General features: G+C 40.6%; 1 protein-coding gene across 1 annotated transcript in view; it reads left to right on the plus strand.

The window, feature by feature from the left end:
* The first annotated feature begins 11,717 nt into the window (after positions 1-11,717).
* The window catches only part of ldlrap1b (low density lipoprotein receptor adaptor protein 1b), a 77,041-nt gene continuing 67,950 nt past the window's right edge, over positions 11,718-20,808 (plus strand). Inside the window, exon 1 of the mRNA XM_059954552.1 lies at positions 11,718-11,932. Coding sequence (XP_059810535.1) covers positions 11,848-11,932 — 85 coding nt within the window. The 5' untranslated portion in view covers positions 11,718-11,847. The remainder of the gene's footprint in view (positions 11,933-20,808) is intronic.

Raw genomic sequence — 20,808 nt, forward strand, 5'->3', positions numbered from 1 at the left:
ACTTGGTGTTTGAGTCTGGTTGTCCTGGCATGGGCGCTACGTAGGCTCCTCCCTTATGGGAGAGGGATAAACAGTCCTTGAGCAGTGTGGGTGGTATTGCTCATGATGTTACTGGCCTTTTTCCACCTCCTTTCTGTATGTATGTCCTTGATGGAGTATTGTATGGAGTTCTGGTCACCTACCTACTGGAAAGATTTTAATAAGCTTGAAAGAACACGGGGAAAGTTTACAAGAATGTTGCCAGGACCTGAGGAGCAGAGATATAGGGATTTTATTTCCGGGAGTGCTTATAGAGGTATACAGAGTTATGAGGGATATAAATAGGGGGAATGCATGCAGGCTTCTTCCACTGAGGTTGGGCAAGACTAGATACTAGAGGTCATGGGTTAACGGTGAAAAGTGAAATATAATTAAGGGAAATCTGAGGAGGAACTTCTTCACTCAGGGAGAGGCACGAGTGTGAAATGAGATGCTGGGGAAGGGAGGGCTAAGTTCTGAGTGCGGGTAGATGAGACTAGACAGAAAACCAGGCTGGCACAGACTAGATGGGCCAAAGGGCCTGTTTCTTTGCTGTAGTGTTCTGTTACCCTGTACTAGGATAATTTACAATGCTTTATGCATCATTCCTTTCTTTTTCAACCTTTTTATTGAATTTTTCAAAAACAGATACATAACAGTCATAATAGTACAAAGGGAGTGAGATTACATTGTTGGCAGTTAACATATGAGTAAAAACGATAGGTAACAGCATATAATAGACCTCCCAAACCCTAACTATAAACAGGATACCAGAAAAAAATAAAAGGATGGGGAAAAACCCAAATTGAAAAAACAAAAACAAAATATACTTTATGCATCATTCCATTTTACATCAATGAGAAGTTCTTCTAAGAGTTCATCAATTTGAAATGCTAACCACTTTAAACCACAGGTGCTGCCTAATCTGCTGAGTCTTTCCAGCACTTTTTGTTTTGATTTGAATTTGAATGCAGATCAATTAAAGTCACAGGTTTTACCAATTTTGTAAAATCAAGAGAACTGCTTCTCAATTATCTATGCACTTGTACAATTATAATATCTTTTTTTTTAATATTTTAAGATAATTTATTTACAGTTTCTTTCTTTTCTTTCTTTTTCAATCTTTTTATTAAATTTCATATATAAAAAAAAACAACACAAAATAATGAATAGATTACAGATTCAATAAACTTGAGATTACATTAATAATAGGATAATAATATCCTATTAAAACATCCATCAACAAAAGGTGCATAAATCAATCAAGTCTATGTAAATATATATGAAAAACAAAAATAATCGTCGAAAAAAGAAAAAAAAAAAATTGAAATTATATATGAGAAAAAATATATAATGAAAAAAAAATACTAAACTAACACTAACATGGGCAATAATAACACTTTATAAATATATAAAGGTGTCAAGAAAAGAACTCCAGAACTCCATACCCGAACAAGTATAAGTAGAGAAAAGGATCTGAAATAAGCCAAATTAATTCATATGAAAGTGTCGAATAAATGGTCCCCAGGTTTCTTCAAATTTAATTGAAGAATCAAAGATAGTGCTTCTGATTTTTTCCAAACTCAAATAAGAAATAGTTTGGGAGAACCACTGAAATGTAGTAGGAGGATTTACTTCTTTCCAGTTTTGTAATATAGACCTTCTGGCAATTAATGTTACAAAGGCAATCATTCGTCTGATTGAAGGGGAAAGTTGATTGCCATCTTCATTTGGTATACCGAAAATTGCAGTAATAAAATGGGGTTGTAAATCGATATTCCATATTGAGGAAATGACATCAAAAATGTCCTTCCAATAGTTATGTAAAGTGGGACATGTCCAAAACATGTGAGTCAATGAAGCCACTTCTAAGTGACATCTGTCACATTGAGGATTGATATGCGAATAAAATCGGGCAAGTTTATCTTTAGACATATAAGCTCTATGTACAATTTTAAATTGTATTAAAGCATGTTTAGCGCAAATAGAGGAGGAATTAACCATTTGTAAAATTTTTTCCCATTTATCTGTTGATATATTACATCGAAGTTCTTTTTCCCATTCTTGTCTAATTCTATCCGATATTTCTGGCTGTATCTTCATAATCATGTTATAAATAAAAGCTACTAATCCCTTCTGACAAGGATTAAAAGTAAAAATCAAATCTGAAAAATCCGATGGAGTTGAATTAGGAAAAGATGGAAGAATTTTATGTAAGAAATTTCTAATTTGTAAGTATCTAAAAAAATTAGATTTAGGTAATTCAAATTTATTGGATAGTTGATCAAAAGACATCAAAGTACCTTCAAAAAAAAGATCACGAAAACATTTTATACCTTTCCTTTTCCATATACTAAAAGCTTGATCTGTCAATGAAGGTTTAAAAAAAAAATTACATAAAATAGGGCTGTCCAAAGCAAAGTTTTTCAGATTAAAGAATTTGCGAAATTGAAACCAAATTCGTAGTGTATGTTTAACAACAGGGTTAAATATCTGTTTATTGAATTTGGCTAAATCAATAGGAAGAAAAGAACCAAGAACGGAAAATATAGAATATCCCTTAACCTCACTACATTCCAAATTTACCCACTGTGGGCACACAGGTGAATCCAAATCTAGTTTCCAGTACATTAGGTTACGAATATTATTCGCCCAATAATAAAATCTAAAGTTAGGTAAAGCTAGACCACCATCTTTTTTAGACTTTTGTAATTGCCTTTTGCTTAACCTAGGATTTTTATTTTGCCAAACAAATGAGGAAATCTTTGAATCAATATTATCAAAAAAAGATTTAGGAATAAAAATTGGTAAAGCTTGGAATAAATATAAAAATTTCGGTAAAATCATCATTTTAATAGCATTAATCCGACCAACTAATGATAAAAATAAGGGAGACCATCTAGTAGTAAGTTGCTGAATTTGATGAAGCATAGGTAAAAAATTCAGTCCAAATAAATCTTTATATTTCTTGGTGATTTTTATACCTAAATAGATAAAGTTATCAGTAACAACTTTAAATGGCATCCTATCACTCAATAAAGTTTGCGCGTTTAAAGGGAATAACTCACTCTTATCTAAGTTTAACTTATAACCAGAAAAACTACCAAATTGAGCCAACAAGGATAAAATAGCAGGAATAGACCTACTAGGATTAGAAATATATAACAACAAATCATCAGCATAAAGCGATAATTTGTATAACTTCTCATTACGGGTAATACCAAAAATATTAGGAGACTCACGAATAGCAATAGCTAAAGGTTCTAATGCAATATTAAATAATAAAGGACTTAAAGGACAACCTTGTCTCGTACCACGAGATAATTGAAAAAAAGAGGATCTATAATTATTTGTAAGAACAGAAGCAACAGGTTTATAATATATTAATTTAATCCATGATATAAAATTAGGACTAAAATTAAAGTTTCTCAATGCATTAAATAAATATGTCCATTCAACTCTATCAAAGGCTTTTTCAGCATCTAATGAGATAACACATTCTGGGGTTGTAGGTGATGAAGTATAAATTATGTTAATCAATTTTCTAATATTAAAAAAGGAATATCGATTCCTAATAAAACCAGTTTGATCTTCTGAAATAATCTGTGGTAATACCTTTTCTAATCTAATGGCTAAAATTTTTGTAAGAATCTTAGAGTCTACATTTAATAATGATATAGGGCGATAAGATGCACATAAGGTAGGATCTTTATCTTTTTTAAGAATTAAAGAGATAGTAGCTTCATAAAACGATTGAGGTAATCTCTTCTTAACAAATGCATCATTAAAGATTTCACATAGCCAAGGAGAAAGCAATAAAGAAAAAGTTTTAAAAAATTCTACAATAAAACCATCAGGACCAGGAGCTTTCCCTGAATTCATTGATGAGATAGCCTCTCTTATTTCATCCATAGAAACAGGAGCATCAAGCAAGCTACAATCTTCATCTATCAGTTTAGAAATATTCAAATTATTAAAAAAATTATCCATCGTAAACCGGTCACCGTCAAATTCTGATTGATATAAAGATTTATAAAAATCTTGAAAAGTGTTATTGATTTCTTTATAATCAGTAGTTAAATTACCGTCTTGTTTACGAATTTTAATAATTTGTCGCTTAGTCGAAATAGCTTTTAATTGATTAGCTAACAATTTACCAGTTCGATCACTATGAATATAAAATTGAGCCCTAGTCTTAATTAATTGATTCTCAATTGAAGAAGATAATAATAAACTATGTTCCATTTGAAGCTCAACTCTCTTCTTATAAAGTTCTTTGGTAGGAGTAACGGAATAAATCTTATCAATTTCTTTAATTTTATCCACCAATAAAGCTATATCTGAATATCTTTGTTTTCTTTTACCAGCGGAATATGAAATAATTTGTCCACGAATAAAAGCCTTGAAAGAGTCCCAAAGTATTCCTTTATCAATCTCTTCATTATAGTTTGTTGAAAAAAATAAGTCAATTTGTTGTTTTATGAAGGTAATAAATTCTGGATCTTGAAGTAAAGTAGCATTAAGTCTCCAAGATCTAGTATTGATAGAAGAATCCGAAATCTTGATAGATAACTTCAAAGGCACATGATCCGAAATAGCAATAGAATCGTATTTACAATCAATAACATCTGTTAATAAACGATGATCAATAAGAAAGTAATCAATTCTAGAATAACTATGATATACATGTGAAAAAAATGAAAATTCTTTACCTTTAGGGTTCAAAAACCGCCATATTTCAGTAATTCCAGAATCAACCATAAAAGAATTAATAAGTAAAGCTGATCTATTCGGAAGAGTTCGAATAGGTTTAGATCTATCCATCGAAGGATTCAAACAACAATTAAAGTCTCCACCCATAATCAACATATATTCATTCAAATTAGGAAGAGAAGTAAATAAACGTTTAAAAAATTCAGGACAATCAAAGTTTGGAGCATAAATATTAACTAAAACAACTTTCCGATTAAAAAGTGAACCAGTTATCAACAAAAATCTACCCTGTGGATCAGAAATAATTTCATAATGTGTAAACGAAATTGAGGCGTCTATAAAAATAGACACACCCCTAATTTTAGCGGTACAATTTGAGTGAAATTGTTGACCTTTCCAGAACCTAAAAAAACGTTGATTATCCTCCCTCCTAATGTGGGTCTCCTGTGCAAAAATAATATTAGCGTTCAATCTATGGAATACTTTAAATATTTTTTTACGTTTAATCGGATGATTTAAACCATTAGTATTCCACGAGATAAAGTTAATAGATTTATCCATCATACCAATATTAATTGTGTGTATCATAAAAGGTTAAAAAGACACATAACCCACAATTTAGGAAGAAGGAAAATTGATTCAGGAGCAACCGGAGATCCTGACACCTCAACAATATTAACAATTTAAAGTCAGCCCATAAACTAAAAGCAAAAAAATAAAAAGCAAAAGCATGAAAAAAGATCCCTCCCCCCTCCCCCCACCCTTTGAAAGAAAGCCAAGCGGCAGGCGCATAAACTAATACTAATATTACCCCCATTTCAAGATGGCAGCTCCATAAGAAAATTTTTTAAGAAAAAACTATATAACACCCCAATTAAAATATAGAGTTGCAAAAAAAAAAATATATATATATATATATATACCTACATATATATATACATATACATACACATACACATACACACCCATATCAGACAAATCAAAAAAAAACTAAAATAGTAAAACCAGAAAGATCATTAATAAAAAAATACACATTAAAGTTTAAAAATGTGATACACCTTTAAAAAAGAAATTCCATATTCAGATACAAAGATGACGTTTCACAAGCCAAGACTTATGGGAAGAAGAAACGACATTTTGAGAAAGCCATATTACAAAATATGAATATAAATTCAGCAATCTAATGAGAAAATATAGTAAAAAAAAGTTATCAAAATAGAATATTTTTATAATAAAAAAAAAGATTTAATAGACACTACAACATATTTAAAAAAAAACTAAAGAAAAAGAATTCAAAACCTTTGTTCCATTTCTAAATACAGGCAAGCAAATAAACGCTTATAAAAAGTAAAGACTTATGGGAAGAAGAAACGACATTTTGAAAAAAAATAATTCATTATTACAAAATACAAACGTATATAAAAAAAGGATATTATAAAGATTAAAACAGCATCTATAAGCAATAATAATAGTAAAAAAAAAGACCCAGACCCATAGTTCAAAATAAGAAGTTATAACCCAACTTCCAGGGTTAAAACTTAAAATGAAATAACATCCTCTCTCCAAAAAAAAATCTTCAATGTAACTCATAGTTCAAGTTGCACTAGAGGATCGATGTTCTTCAACAAATTTCTTCGCTTCTTCAGGAGTGATAAAAAAGTGTAGACTGTTGTCGGGCAGCACCATTCTAAGCTTTGCTGGATACATTAAAGCTTGTTTAAAACCAAACGAATGAATCTCTGCCATCACTGGTTTAAAAGCGATCCTGGCTTTCATAACTTCATACGAATAGTCTTCAACTATTCGAAATGAATAATTTCTGTAGGAGATCATACCTTTTTTACGAGCTAACCGAATTAGAAGCTCTTTCTCACGAGGATAATGAAGGCGAACAATCACCGCTCGTGGTTTATCAGACACAGACGAAAGCCTCGCAACTCTATGAGCGCGGTCAATAACAGGTTCATTTTTCAAACCTTCACCACCGAAAATTTCCCACAGTAATTTAGAGAAAAATTCAGTTAAATCACCGGACTCAACTTTTTCGGGAATTCCGATGATGCGCAAATTCTGTCTGCGAGAACGATTTTCAAGATCAGTAATTTTAAACTTGTACTGATCTAAAGTTTTAGCAGTCGACTCTATCTTCTTCTCTAACACTTCAATTGTACGTGCTTTTTCACAAATTGATTGTTCAAGAGTCGTGATCTTATTTCCATGCTGTTGAACCTCTAACGCCTGCGACTGAAACTTAGTTTCAAGCGATTTAACAACTCCTTCAAGATCGGATATTTTCGAAGTAATCCTCCTTTCCAAACTTAACAGTTTACTGTCCAATTTACCTTCTAGTCTGCCTTCCAGAGCCGCAAATTTAGCATCCAGTTTATTGTCCAATTTACTTTCCATAACCGCAAATTTAACATCCAGTTTAGTGTCCAAAAGACCAACAATTGCGTCGATGGATAAAGGATCCTTAGCCGATTTCTTACTTGTAGCCATTTTAGGTTTGACAAGATTAGATCAACTATTATTTTAGGAAAAAAGGGTCAATCAAAGGTAGCAACTCATATGATTAAGTTCGAAAAGGTCTAATTAAAGGGTGATTATAGTTAAAAAAATAAAGAGCGCCTAAAAGGCAGATGCTTACGTCGCCATCTTGAAACTCCACCCCTATAATATCTATATATAATCAATTTCTACTAAGCTGATTTGGCGTAGCAGTTAGGGTACTGCTTTACAGTGCCAATGTCCTGGGTCTAATTCCACTGCTGTCTGTAAGAAGATTGTATACTCTCTCCGTGGCCGTGTGGATTTCCTCCGGGTGCCCTGGTTTCCCCCCACGGTCCAAAGACACATGTTAGTAAATTAGCTGGTCACAAGGGAGTAATTGGGAGGTGAGGGCTTATGTGCTTGAAGCCCTATTATTGTGCTGTATTGCTGAATAAATAAATAAATTAATTGCTTCTGGTTGAGATGCATTAGACAAACTACATCTGCCTCTCGGGTTTATTGGAAACTATCCCAAGGAGTTACTCACCGAAAGAGAAGTGTTTTTACGCAAGGAGGTTGATGTTCCTGTTTGCATGATTTGATTTCCTTGCTTCTGGTGGGGAGGTGATAAATTTCTTCTTTGAATGGGTTCCATACATAGTTTTCTTTGTTTCTTGGCTGTCTGTGGAGAAGGCAAATCTCAAGGATATGTACTGATAATAAATGTACTTTCAACCTTTGAACATAGAACACAGAATCATAGAAATCTACAGCACATTACAGGCCCTTCAGCCCACAATATTGTGCTGACCATGTAACCTACCCTGGAAGCTGCCTAGAATTTCCCTACTGCATGGCCCTTTACTTTCCTAAGCTCCATGTACCTATCTAAGAGTCTCTTAAAAGACCGCTGGCTATCAACGCGATCAATGCCTCTCATTATCTTATACACCTGAATTATTGAAAACTATGAAGTGTGTTGTGGCCAATAGTTATCCCACAATCAGTTCCGCTAAAATAGGCCAATGGATCATTACTACATTACCGCTTGTGGGAGTTTGCTGTCCATAACTCGACTGCCACTCTTCAAACAATACAACAGCGCTTCTACTTTTAAGAAGTTCTTCATTGGCTGTAAAGAGCTCCAGTGAGGGTATGAAAAGGAAAAAGAGAGTGCATCTGTCAGTGGAGGTTTAATTCCCATTGTTACCCTGCCTTGTATTCACGTAACTCCCCCATCAACTTTATCAGAGTCGTACAGCACAGAAGGCCCTTCAGCCCATTGACCATGCAAAACCATGCTTAATAATCCCACTTACCACCATTATCTCAGAAACCTCTATGCCTTGTTCAATTAAATATTTGTCTAGGAGACTCATAAATGTTATTACTGATCCTGTCTCCATCACCTGTTCTGACATCTCATTTCAGATATTAACTACTCTTTTTGTAAAAAAAAATATTCCTCAGATTTCCTTTAAACCTTCCACCTCAAGCTTGAAGGCACACTCATCGATTCAGAAATAGTTTCTTCCCCTCTGCCATCTGATTTCGGAATGGACATTAAACCCACAAATACTACCTCACTGCTTTGTTTTTTTTTTGCACTACTAATTTAACTTCTTAAATATATAGTACTGTGCAAAAGTCTTAGGCACACTAACTATATGCTGATTATGTGCCTAAGAGTTTTGCACAGTACTGTGTGTATAATATATATATATACATATATATTTACTGCTGTTGCACAACAAGAAACTTCACAACATGTCCGTGATATTAAATCTGATTGTGATTCTGATTCTCATCTTAAATCCATGTTCCCCAGTCTTAACCACTTTTACCCCCTTGGCACGGCTTCAGGATTGAAGAGCGTCCAATTCGAACAGAGATGCAGAGAAGTGACTTTAGTCGGAGGGTGGTAAATCTGTGGAATTTGTTGCCACGAGCGGCTGTGTAGGCCAAGTCATTGGGTGCATTTAAGGCAGAGATAGATGGGTTCTTGATTAGCCAGGGCATCAAAAGGGTATGGGGTGAAGGCCGGGGGGGCTAGGGATGACTGGAAGAATTGGATCAGCCCATGATTGAATGGCAGAGCAGAGTCGATGGGCTGAATGGCCTACATCTGCTCCTAGATCTTATGGTCTTACCATGTGGAACAGACACTGGCTATCACTCAGCTCCCTTTGTTCGGGGAAAACTGACCTTTTGTAACTCAAGCCCTCCAGTCCAGGCAACATCATTGTGCGTTGTTTCTGCACCCTCTCTTTCCAAGGGTTGACCAGAGCTGGAAGAATACATCTCACGATGCTCTGAACAAGCATCAGTGGTGTAACCTGGGGTCATCGGGTGTTTTGTGTCTTTCAACATCAGACACCTCACCCAGGTGACCCAGCCAGCGTTGATCAAGCCACGTCTAGTGGTCGGGTAGCAGGTGCTGCAGACCCCCGTGGACTTGCTCTCCTCATCCAGAGCCATCTTGAGGCTTTCTCTGCTGCCTCGGTCATGTTGCCAATGTCTCTCTGCTTCCTCGTACCAGAGATGTCCAGTGCGCTGAGGGCTCCGTGAAGAGACAGTCCAGTGAAGACCCAGCAGCCCATTCCAATGGGCATGCCCTTGGCTATCGCAGTCTCCAACCGTCACTGACCAGGTCCTGGTACCTCGTGGGCCTCCTGCAGCCGCTCCGCCCAGGGCACTGTCAGCTCCAGCGGGATGATTTGTTGTGTTGCCTCTGGGGCCAGGAGCATGTCTGGTCTCAGCCAAACATTTTGTACAACAGTGGCATGAAGTCAGAGCCTTGGCCAATGTAGGCAAGCAGGCCATATCCCTGCTTCAACACCTGTGTTGCCATCTTTAGGAAACTATTTATTGGTCCTCTGGGTTCTCCCTGTTCTAAACACACCCCAACACCCTTCCATTCTCGTGTATGTCCAGCCCCGTTTGAACTTTCCAAAATGCATCACCCTGCACTCCTCTGACTTAAAATTCTCCCTGCTTTTCCCGTCTCCACTTTTCCAGCTGATCGACATCCCGCTGTAGCCTTAAACAACCATTCCCGCCCTCCAGCACATCTACAATCCGCAAATTTGTATACCAAGCCGCCGACGTTCTTGTCCAAATCATTAGCGGTTAGAGCAAACGCTTTACAGCACCAGGGCAATCCGACTGGGGTTCAACTCCCGTCGCTCTCTGGAAGGCATTCCCGCCCCCCCAACCCACCTTGTGGGTTGCCTCTGGTTTCCATTTCCTCACACACTCCAAAGACGCGCAGTTAGTGTCATTGAGTTGTGGGTACGCTACGTTGATGAGGGAAGTGTTGTGGCCCGGCTGGCGGTGAGAGGGGCCCTCCCAGTCCGATCCCTCCTGTACGCCCCGAACGTCGCCTCCACACCGCTCTGCCCACGGGAGGTCGGTGACCCACCTCTTTGCACACAGTGGGTTCGCGGAGGAGGATGGAAGGGGCAGTGTCGAGGCTCATCCGCAGCAGCTGCGTGCCAGAGGACTCTCTGATCTACGGGCTGTCCCCGGGGGACACACACGGAGACCAACATCCGGTGCATCATCAACTCGGTCAAAGTCGGCCCGAAGCTTGATGGTCTACCAGCACATGGAGATGTCCGTGGGGGAATGCTGCCGACTGGCACATTCTCGGCTGCAGGAGTCCGTGCTGAGGGACGCACTCAAACTCGGTGCCGCCACCGCAAGGGCCCGGTGGGGAAGGACCACAGTCTGGGGTCCTTCTCCCGTGGGAGTTGAGGGGTTAGGGGTTGGGGGTCTACCCCCTGAATGTAAATATGAAAGAATAAAGTGCCACGTGGGTGGCAAAACAGAACTTTGAAAATGTAAAGACAGTAATGGTACCAACTGTAAAGAATTGAAAGTCTTTGAATGGTTATTGTATATAATTTTATTTTGGAATAAAGTTGTTGCGACAATTGCGGGCTGCCCCCAGCTCGTCCTCAGACTGCAGGCGCCAATTGACGCGACTCTGTGTGTGTTTCGATGCGTACGTGATAAAGGCAAGCTCTCTTTTTTTTTAAATTATAGATTGCAGGAACGGAGGACCCTGCACTGATCCCTGAAGCACGCCCCGGGTTTCCAATCTCCACCGCCAACTGTGCATCCAATTGGCCATCCTGCCCTGGACCCGCCGACCGTCTCAGGAGTTCCCTACCCGGGGTCCGTGGACCCCTTGCTTAACGATATCGGTCCGTCTACCGCCCTGTCATCATCAATCCTCTTCGCGAATAAAAACAAGAAATCAAATTCAAGATTTGCCTAACATTGTGGAGTTTGCTAGGAGCAGCCGTTCTAACTGCCCCGATGCCCCTTCGGTGCAGAAGTCACCGAGGATTTGCCTCCGCCCTTCAGATGCCACAGTGAGCTTCCCTATTGTTTTGAATTTCCGCCCCATTAAATAGATAAGGACTTTGGTAAGGACGTAATGTCAGGGCGGGCGGCGTCACGTACTTTACATAAATGTTACCTCCCCTGAACTCTGCAGAGGGTTGAGAAAGTTTACGCGAGGGGGACAGAAAGAAGAGAAGGCGCGGTCGGAGTACTCCCAGCAAGTCTCCATTCGGGCTATTGTTTTTTTTGTGCGTGTGCGTGGAGGTGATTAATAATATGGACGCTTTGAAATCGGCAGGTCGAGCGATCATAAGGAGCCCCAGCATCGCGAAGCAAAGCTGGGGAAGCAGCAAACACAAAAGTAGGTTTATTTACAATTCCGTGCTGGTGTGGGGGGGTGTTTGACTGCCGCCAGATTGCTCTGTGTTGCCGGGTTGCGGACCTGTTGCGTGAGATCTTTGTTGCAAAGAGCTGGTTCCATCGTCCCTCCCTCCCTGGCACGCAGCCGGGGCCGGAGCTCGCCCGAATCTTCCCCCCGTGGCACCGTGAAACTTTCTGAGACAGTTGGGAGACCGCAACGCGAAGAGCGACTGGAGAGAGGCAGAGAGCGACTCGGGAAGGATGTGGAGAAACCTACGCCAGTTTTCTCTCGCGGTTACAGCTAACGTGTCAACGCGTGTAACAAACCAGGAAACTGTCAGTTTAGCCTTCTGCCACTTTCTCAATTACAAGTCTTCTGCAACCCTGTGGCCCTGAACCCGTTCCGCACCGTATCGTCATTTCATCATGTCCATTTTCTCCTATAAATACACGTTTTTAGATGAAGCAGTTCTTAAAGGCGTCTCCCTGAGGCATTTAGACTCCTCCCCTCTTCGGGCCGGCTGACATGCTCACCCCACCAGGCGCACATGCAGCCGGCACCCGCACCCGTACTTTATCGCAGAACCGGAAAGAAATCTCAAGTACTGTATGTATGCCTTTGGCGAGTAGCTGAGCGAGGTCACAACACCCCCTCCCCAAACGCACCGGCTATTTATTCCAAGTTTAATACCAGCTCCCGCCACATTGCAAAGTTGATATCCACTGTTGATTCTGTAATGTGACAATGGCACAATTCTCTGAAACGGTGTTGGTATCCAAGGGCTGGACCACTACGTGGTCTTACAATATATGTAGTGCTCTGTCACACATTGGAGTGTGTGGTCCGATCCTTTCAGGGTTAGACTGCCTTTAGGATTATAGCTAAACTGTCGCTGTTTAGCCTAGTGCATGTGGCGGTGTATCATTGGTATATATTGTAGATGAGGTGGTTTAATTTGCTTTGTGTTGTCTGGTCAGCGTTTCCCACCGGTCTGGGAGAACCCTTGTGTGGGCTGCGGTACTCTCCTCGTTTCCAGTGTGATTTCCCCCTGTACGTCTGTGACTAAAACAGAAGTTGAAAAACTGCTGTATTAAAAGCAGGAAAAAAACTACAGTAGTTTTATTGTGGAATGGTAAACTCGCATTAAAATTTCCAGGCCTGAGGAGACTGTTTATTGGTTACATTGTAGAAGAGGAGTTTACCTCATTTCATTTTGATGAAGTTACAATAGGAGTAATTGATACAGGGGTTCCCAACCAGGGGACCCCCTCGGTTAATGGTAGGGGTCCAATGCATTAAAAGTTTGGACCCCCCCCCCCCCCCCACTACAAGAGAAGAATAAAAACGCGGTGGTAATTTTTGTATCAGTTAAATCTTAAACACTCTTCACAAGAGCACCTGGTTGCTGACACAAACTTCATTTGCCAATGCAAATGGCAGAATTTGCTGTCAGCTTGGCAGAGTTATGATGGTAAGCCTTGGAGATTTTTTTACATTGTCAATTCATTTTTTTTCCCCCAAAAGTGATGGCCCGTCTGCCGTCCTGCTCCAACTGGGTAGTCAGATTGTCACAGCAGTTTATGGCAGAATGTAATCCTGCAGAGCCATCCCTAAAATACCTAATGACACTTACGGCTTCTGCTAATGAGATTATTAATGAAAACGAGAGTGGATCAGTGAACCTGCGGCTTTGGAGACCTGTTAAATGTGCTGTGCTTAAAAATGTTTTCATTGTTATTGGAGAACGGAAGAGGATAGTTTCCAGCTTGTTGTCTGAATGAATTCAATTACCATATTTGTTTTTACCTCGGATACCTTCTTGTCAGCATTAGTTACAAGAGAAAAAAGTACTAGTAGCATTTGATACCTGAATCTTAAATGTAAAACTTATTTTCTATAACTTTCTGTATGTTTAAAGAACAAATGTCAAAAGTTCAAAGCAAATTTATTATCAAAGTACGTATGTTACCATCTTCAGCCATGCAGTAGTAATAAATAAGCATTAAATATTGAGAACATGAGATGAGGAGTCTTTGAAAGGGGGTACATGGGTTGTGGGAACAGTTCGAGTTGGACTAGTTATCGCCTCTGTTCAAGAGCCTGGTGGTTGAGGGATCATAACTGTTCCTGAACCTGCTGTTGTGGGACCCTGAGGCTCCTGTATCTCCTGATGGCAGCAGTCAGAACAGAGTGTTACCTGGGTGGTGGGGGGTCTCTGATGATGGATGCTGCTTTCCAATGATGCTCAGTGATGGACTGGGTTGTATTTCACTACTATTTTTATAGGCCTTTCCATTCAAGGGCATTGGCATTTCCATACCAGGACTTGATGCAACCACTCAAAATCCGCCTATAGCACACCTATAGCGGCTTGTCAGAGTTTTAGTTGACACACTGAATCTTCGCAAACTTTTAAGGAAGTAGAAGTACTGCTGAGCTTGTTTCGTAATGGGACTTGCTTGCTGGACACAGGACAGGTCCTCTGAAACGATAACACTGAGGAATGTAAAGTTGCTGACCCTCTGTCAAAGTGTCTTGTGCCTTTAGGGCACCCTTATTGCATAATCCCAACAAATATGCATGGAACGTCCATTGTAAATTCCTGCGGGTGGTGATTAATCTATTAATAAAGTTCCTCCATGTTGAGTGACAGAATTAAATTTGCTCAGTCCATGTGAAGTACCAGCTGTGAATGTCTAAACAAGCTCCTCGCACAGTGCTGCAGATTCTAAGCATTACTGCACTGAGCAGGCATTGAAATCATACCTTACAACTTGAAAGGGCACAGAATAGTTATATTGACTATACTATGATGCCAGTAGGTTTGAGAGTAATTTATTTGGAGAGAAAATGACTTGAGCCTTATCGTTTCTCTTGTGATTAAATAAACTTGACTTTGACATGGGAATGCTACCAGTTTCTCCAGCAGAATCCTAATTCACGTTTTGTTTATTGATAACTTGATTAAGACTAGAAATAATGGAATTTCTGCCTTGTTCCTGTTTTTCTTCCCCCTGTCGTATTGTATTTTACCCATTCTGAGGCCTCGGTTGGCTGGGGTCAACCATGGCGGATGTGTTCTAGCTGTCGAGGTACGCAAAGCCAGGGCAGTACGATGCGGAGGGCAAGCTTTTGCCAATGTAGCAAGCTCCCCGCTTCCCAAAGCTAATTAACCCAAAGGAACGGCGGAGACCGATAGTTTGGCACTCGCAGTGTCGCAGGAATTGAGTTGAAAGCTGGACTCCAGCTCTGGATTTTTTCCACAGGATTTACTCCCGAAGCCTTCCCCATACGTGGGTATAGCCGCAAGGCAGCAGGGGTTTGAGATCAGCTTTCCTTCTCCTAAAACAGCTGCCAATCACGGTTGGCGAGCCCCAACTGCCTGAAGCGACTGGTTTTAAGGTGCCAGGAATCTGCCTTTTTCCCCTTCTCCTGTCAGTAGAAAGGGTTCCACCAGGCTTAGTAGCTAAGCCACACATGAAGGCCAGGAGCTGGACTTGGTTGTCAGAGGCTACTTGAGGTGCACGCCATTGGGAGCATTTAATGGGTAGTGGGAGTTTACCCTGATTACCACCCCCGGCTATAACAACCTTAAGGAACATTCTTTCCTATTACTGTGGATAAAAAATCTATTCTAGCTTTTGGCTCCATATGTACCAAGATTGGATCCTCACGCTGTCCTTCAACAAGTAGATTATTTCAGTCATGCTGGAAGATTTATCGGATCATGTGATCAGCGATTAGGTATTAAAAGCTTTTATTCAGCAGTTTGAAACAATGCATTTGTTCATATTTGGCAATTTTACTTTCAGATTTGAAGTTTAGCTTCATACAACTGGGGTTTCATTGTAAACTGCGCGGTCTTGTCTTGGAATTCTGGAGGAGGGAGGGTAATAGAACATTATGTCACCCAGCTCCACGTTAGTGCTTGATGCCAATTATCTAAACGAATTAGTGCAAAACCTTTGGAAATCCCTTGACAAGTTCGTTGCATGTTGTCATCCTTGAGGTAGCATATTTTCAAATAATTCAAACAAATTTTATGCCATACAAGTCAGTGATTCTGGCTGTTCCAATAGACACACGGTATTTATGGATAATTATATAAATGTGGCTGACACAGCTGGGAACAGCATCATCATTACGTGCCATGACGTATGACGTGGGCAGTAATTGTCTCATGACCGTGATTGTTCTTGGCAAATTTTTCTACAGAAGTGGTTTGCCATTGCCTTCTGAGCAGTGTCTTTATAAGATGGGTGACCCCAGCCATTATCAATGCTCTTCAGAGATTGCCTGCCTGGCATCAGTGGTTGCATAACCTGGACTTGTGATATGCACCGACTGTTCATATGACCATCCACCACCTGCTCCCATGGCTTCAGGTGCTACACCTTGCCCAGGGGTGACCCACAGGCTAGCAGTCACCTCTGGTAGGAGCATATCTCCAGCCCGCCACCCAGTACAAGATGGTAACCCCATTCTTAAGTGCGAGGGTGAGCAGCCAGAGGTGATGGTTCATAGCGTTACCAATGACATGGGTAGGAGGGGTGACGAGTTAGGAAGTTAGGTACTAAATTGAAGTTCAAGACCTCTGCGGTTGTGATCTTAGGACTGCACCCCATGCCACGTGCTGGTGAGGCCAGAAGAAAGGAGATCATACAGTTCAACACATGGCTAAGGAGATGGTTCAGGAGGGAGAGCTGCAGATTTCTGGATCATTGGGCTCTCTGGCACTTGTACAGAGAGACTGGTTTGTACTGAAGTTAATTGAGAACTAATGCCCTAGTGGGAAGGTTTGCTAATGCTGAACAGATACTGGAGTGGTTGTGGAGAAAGATGTTAAACCTACATATAAAGTCAAGAATTGAAAGAGTGAGCATGGGGCGACTAATGTTCTGAACTGCGTAAATTTCAACGCAAAATGTATTGTAGGAAAGGCAAACGAGCTTGGTGCGTAAATCAGCATGTGGAATTATGATATTGTAGCCATTAGTGAGACCTGGTTGTAGGAGGGGCAGGACTGGCAGCTCATTGTTCTGGGATTCTTTTGTTTTAGATGTAATAGAGCAAGAGGGATTAAAGGGGGAGTGGTGGCATTACTAGTCGAGTCAAGTTGAGTCGCTTTTTATTGTCATTTCAACCTTAAGCTGCTGGTATGGTACACAGTAAAAATGAAACAATGTTCCTTCAGGACCATGGTGCTACATGAAACAACACAAAACTACGGGGAGAATGTCAGGACGGACTTAGAGAGCTCATCTAGTGAGCAATTTTGAGTAGAACGGAGGAAGGAGAAAGGTCTGCCCATGTTAATGGGGTTATATTACAGACCACACAGTAGTCAGCAGGGTTTAGAGAAGCAAATTTGTACATAGATCGTAGAGTGACTTGATACATTGTAGATACATCGTAGACAAGAACGATAAGGTTGCAATAGTTGATCATTTTATCTTTCTAAGTTTTGTCTGGGACTCCCATACTGTATAAGGGTTGGATGGGAAAGAGTTTGTCACATGTATAAACTGTTCTTGGGCTTCCAGCAGGGTACAGGTATCAATTATAACTGACATTTCGATGGCAGAGTTAGTCATAGAAACATCAGTTATAATTGATACCTGTACGTGGTTGGAAGCTGGAGAACAGTTTATTCATCATGCTAGATCCTTTGTCAAATGTGTTCAGCACAGTTTCCGTAGTCAGTACATAGAAGACCCAACTGGAGGGAGTGTGATACTAGATCTCCTGTTAGGCAGGTGACAGAGGTGTGTGTAGAGGAACACTTTGCTTCTAGTGATTACTATGTCGTTAGTTTCAAGCAATTATGGAAAAGGATAGGTCTGGTCCTCAGGTTGAGATTCTAAATTGGAGAAAGGCAATTATTTTTGATGATGTCAGCAAGCATGGATTGGGACAGGTTACTTTCTGGCAAGGATGTACTAGGTAAATGGGAGGCCTTCAAAAGTAAACATTTTGTGAGTGTAGAGTTTGTATGTTCCTGTCAGAATAAAAAGCAAGGATAACAGGTTTAGGGAACCTTGGTTTTCAAAGCATATTGAGGCCCTGGTTAAGAAAAAGAAGGAAGTGCACAGCAAGTTATAGGTAGGCCGGAACAAATGAGATACTTGACGAATATAAGAAGACACTTAAGAAGGTAATCGGGAGGGCTGAAAGGAAGCATGAGGGCAGTTGCTCTGGCAGACAAGGCGATGGAGAATTCTAAGTGCTTCTACAGCTATGTTAAACGAGCAAAAGGATAGCAAGGGAGAAAATTGATCTTTTGAATGATCAGAATGGTAATCTATGTGTGGAGCCAAAAGAGATGATGGAGATCTTGGATGGATTTTTTTTGCATCTGTATTTACTTGGGAGATGGATACAGAGTCAAAAGAAATGAGGCAAAGCAGCAGTAAGTTTATGGACTCTACAGTTAACAGAGGAGGGGGCGTTTGCTGTCTTGAAGCAAATTAGAGTGGATAAATCCCCAGGGTGTGACAAAGTATTCCCTTGGACCCTCTGGGAGGCAAGTGCAGAAACTGCAGAGGCCCTAGCAAAGATACTTAAGTCATCCTTAGCGACAGGTGCAGTTCTGGAAGACTGCAGGGTAGCTAATGCTGTTCCATTGTTTAAGAAAGGCTCTAAGAATAAGTCAGGAAATTATAGGCCAGTGATCCCGGCATCAGTAGTGGGAAAGGTATCGGAAGGTATTCCAAGGGAATGGATATATGAGTATTTGGATAGATGGACTGATTAGTAATAGTCAGTGTAGCTTCATGCATGGTAGGTCATGTCTAACCAATCTTACAGAGGTTTTGAGTAAGTTACTAGGGAAGTTGATGAAGACAAGGCAGTGGATATTGTCTACATGGACTTTAGCAATGCCTTTAACAAGGTCCTGCATAGGATATTGGTCAAGAAGGTTTAGTCACTTGACATTCAGGATGAGGTAGTAAATTTGATTAGACATTGGCATACAGGAGAAGCCAGAGATTGGTACTAGATGGTAGTCTGACGGGAGGCCTGTGACTAGTGGTGTGCCTCAGGGATTGGTGCTGGGTCCATTGTTCTTTGTCATCTAAGTCAATGATTTGGATGATAATGCAGTAAACTGGATAAGCAAGTTTGCATGTGACCCCAAGATTTGGGGTGTGTGGGCCATGTGGACGACTCTTAAAGCTTGTAGTGGGATATGGACCAGCTGCAAAAATGGTAGATGGAATTTAATTCAGACAAGTGAGAGGTATTCTACTTTGGAAGGATCGACCAGGGTGGATCTTGCAGAGAGAATGGTAGGGCAATGAGGAGCGTGTTGGGACAAAAGGATCCGGGAATACAGATTCATTATTCCATGAAAGTGGTGTCAAACGTGGATAGGGTTGTAAAGAAAGCTTTTGGCACATTCGCCTTCACAAATCAAGGCTTTGAGTACAGGAGATGGAATATTATGTTGAAGTTGTATAAGACATTGTTGAGGTCTAATCTGGAGCATTATATTCAGTTTTGGCCAACCACCTGGAGGGAAGATGTAAGTAAGATTGAAAGTGCAGAAAAAAGTTACAAGGGTGTTGCTGGGGCTTGAGGACCTGAAATATAGGGGAAGAATTGAATAAATTAGGACACTGTTCCCTAAAACATAGAAGATTGAGGGGAGATTTCATAGAGGTATACAAAATTATGATGCGTATAGATTGGGTAAATGAAAGCAGGGTGAGACTATTGCTGGAGGTTATGGGTTAAGGGAGCATGAGGTGGAACTTCTTTACTCAGTGGGTGGTGAGAGTGTGGAATGACTTGCCAGTGCAAGACGTGGATGTGGGTTTGATTTCAACATGTGAGAGCAATTTGGATAGCTACCTGGATGGTAGGGGCATGGAGGGCTATGGTCCAGGTGCAAGTCTATGGAACTTTTCAGATTAATGGTTTGGCATGGATTAGATGGGCCAAAGGACCTGTGTCTGTGCTGTAACGCTCTATGACTCAATGTTTATTCCTCTCCATAGATGCTGCTGGACCTGCTAAGTCCTTTAGAATATTGTATTAGTTCTATGTGTTTGCGTGCTGATTGAGCCAATAAGCCAGAAACGTGTTTTAATGATGGGGACGTTGATTGCTGGGGTTCACCACTCTTTGCTTTGTCCCTTTAAAGGGCTTTTAGATGAACGATTCATTCTTCTGAAGACTTACCAGTGCCTCAGGCAATTTCAGAAAGCCAAGTTCAGTCCTGACTCTTTGGCGTTAACCGTGGGATTTGCACATTCTTTGCATTTCCTTCTCACATCTCAAATATGTGCAAGATGGTCATTTACTTGCTGAGTTTTAATAGCCTCTAGTCTGTAGATTTCGGGGGGGGGGAGGGGGTGGAGATGTTGGGAATGTGGGGGGAGAATAAAATAGAATGTAAATGGATGTTTTGTGATTGGCAGGGTCAAAGGGCTGTTTTCCATTCTGTATGATTCTGATTCTTGAACCTAGCTTTCACTTTGCACTTAATTAGATTTACAGTATGTGACCAAAACGTCCTCTGGATCTACTGGGGTTGTCTGTTGTTCGGGTGCTCCCGAAGTGACCTCCTCTACAGTAGTGAGACCCGTCGTAAGTTGGGGGACCGCTTTATCGAGCACCTCCACGCCGTCTGCCAGAAGTGGGACTTCGCGGCGGCCACGCATTTTAGTTCCCTTTCGCATTCCCATTCCGACATATCAGTCCATGGCTTCCTCTTTTGGCAAAATGAGGCCACCCTCCAGGTGGAGGAACAGCACCTTGTCTGGGTACCTGATGGTATGAATATCAATTTCTCCTTCTGGTGAACAAAAATCTTCCCCCCCACCCCCCCATTTCCCACTCTGTCATTTCGTCTCTCCTGCCTATTACTTCCC

This window comes from Hypanus sabinus, chromosome 30 (genome assembly GCF_030144855.1).
Source record: "Hypanus sabinus isolate sHypSab1 chromosome 30, sHypSab1.hap1, whole genome shotgun sequence".
Taxonomy (NCBI): Eukaryota; Metazoa; Chordata; class Chondrichthyes; order Myliobatiformes; family Dasyatidae; genus Hypanus; species Hypanus sabinus.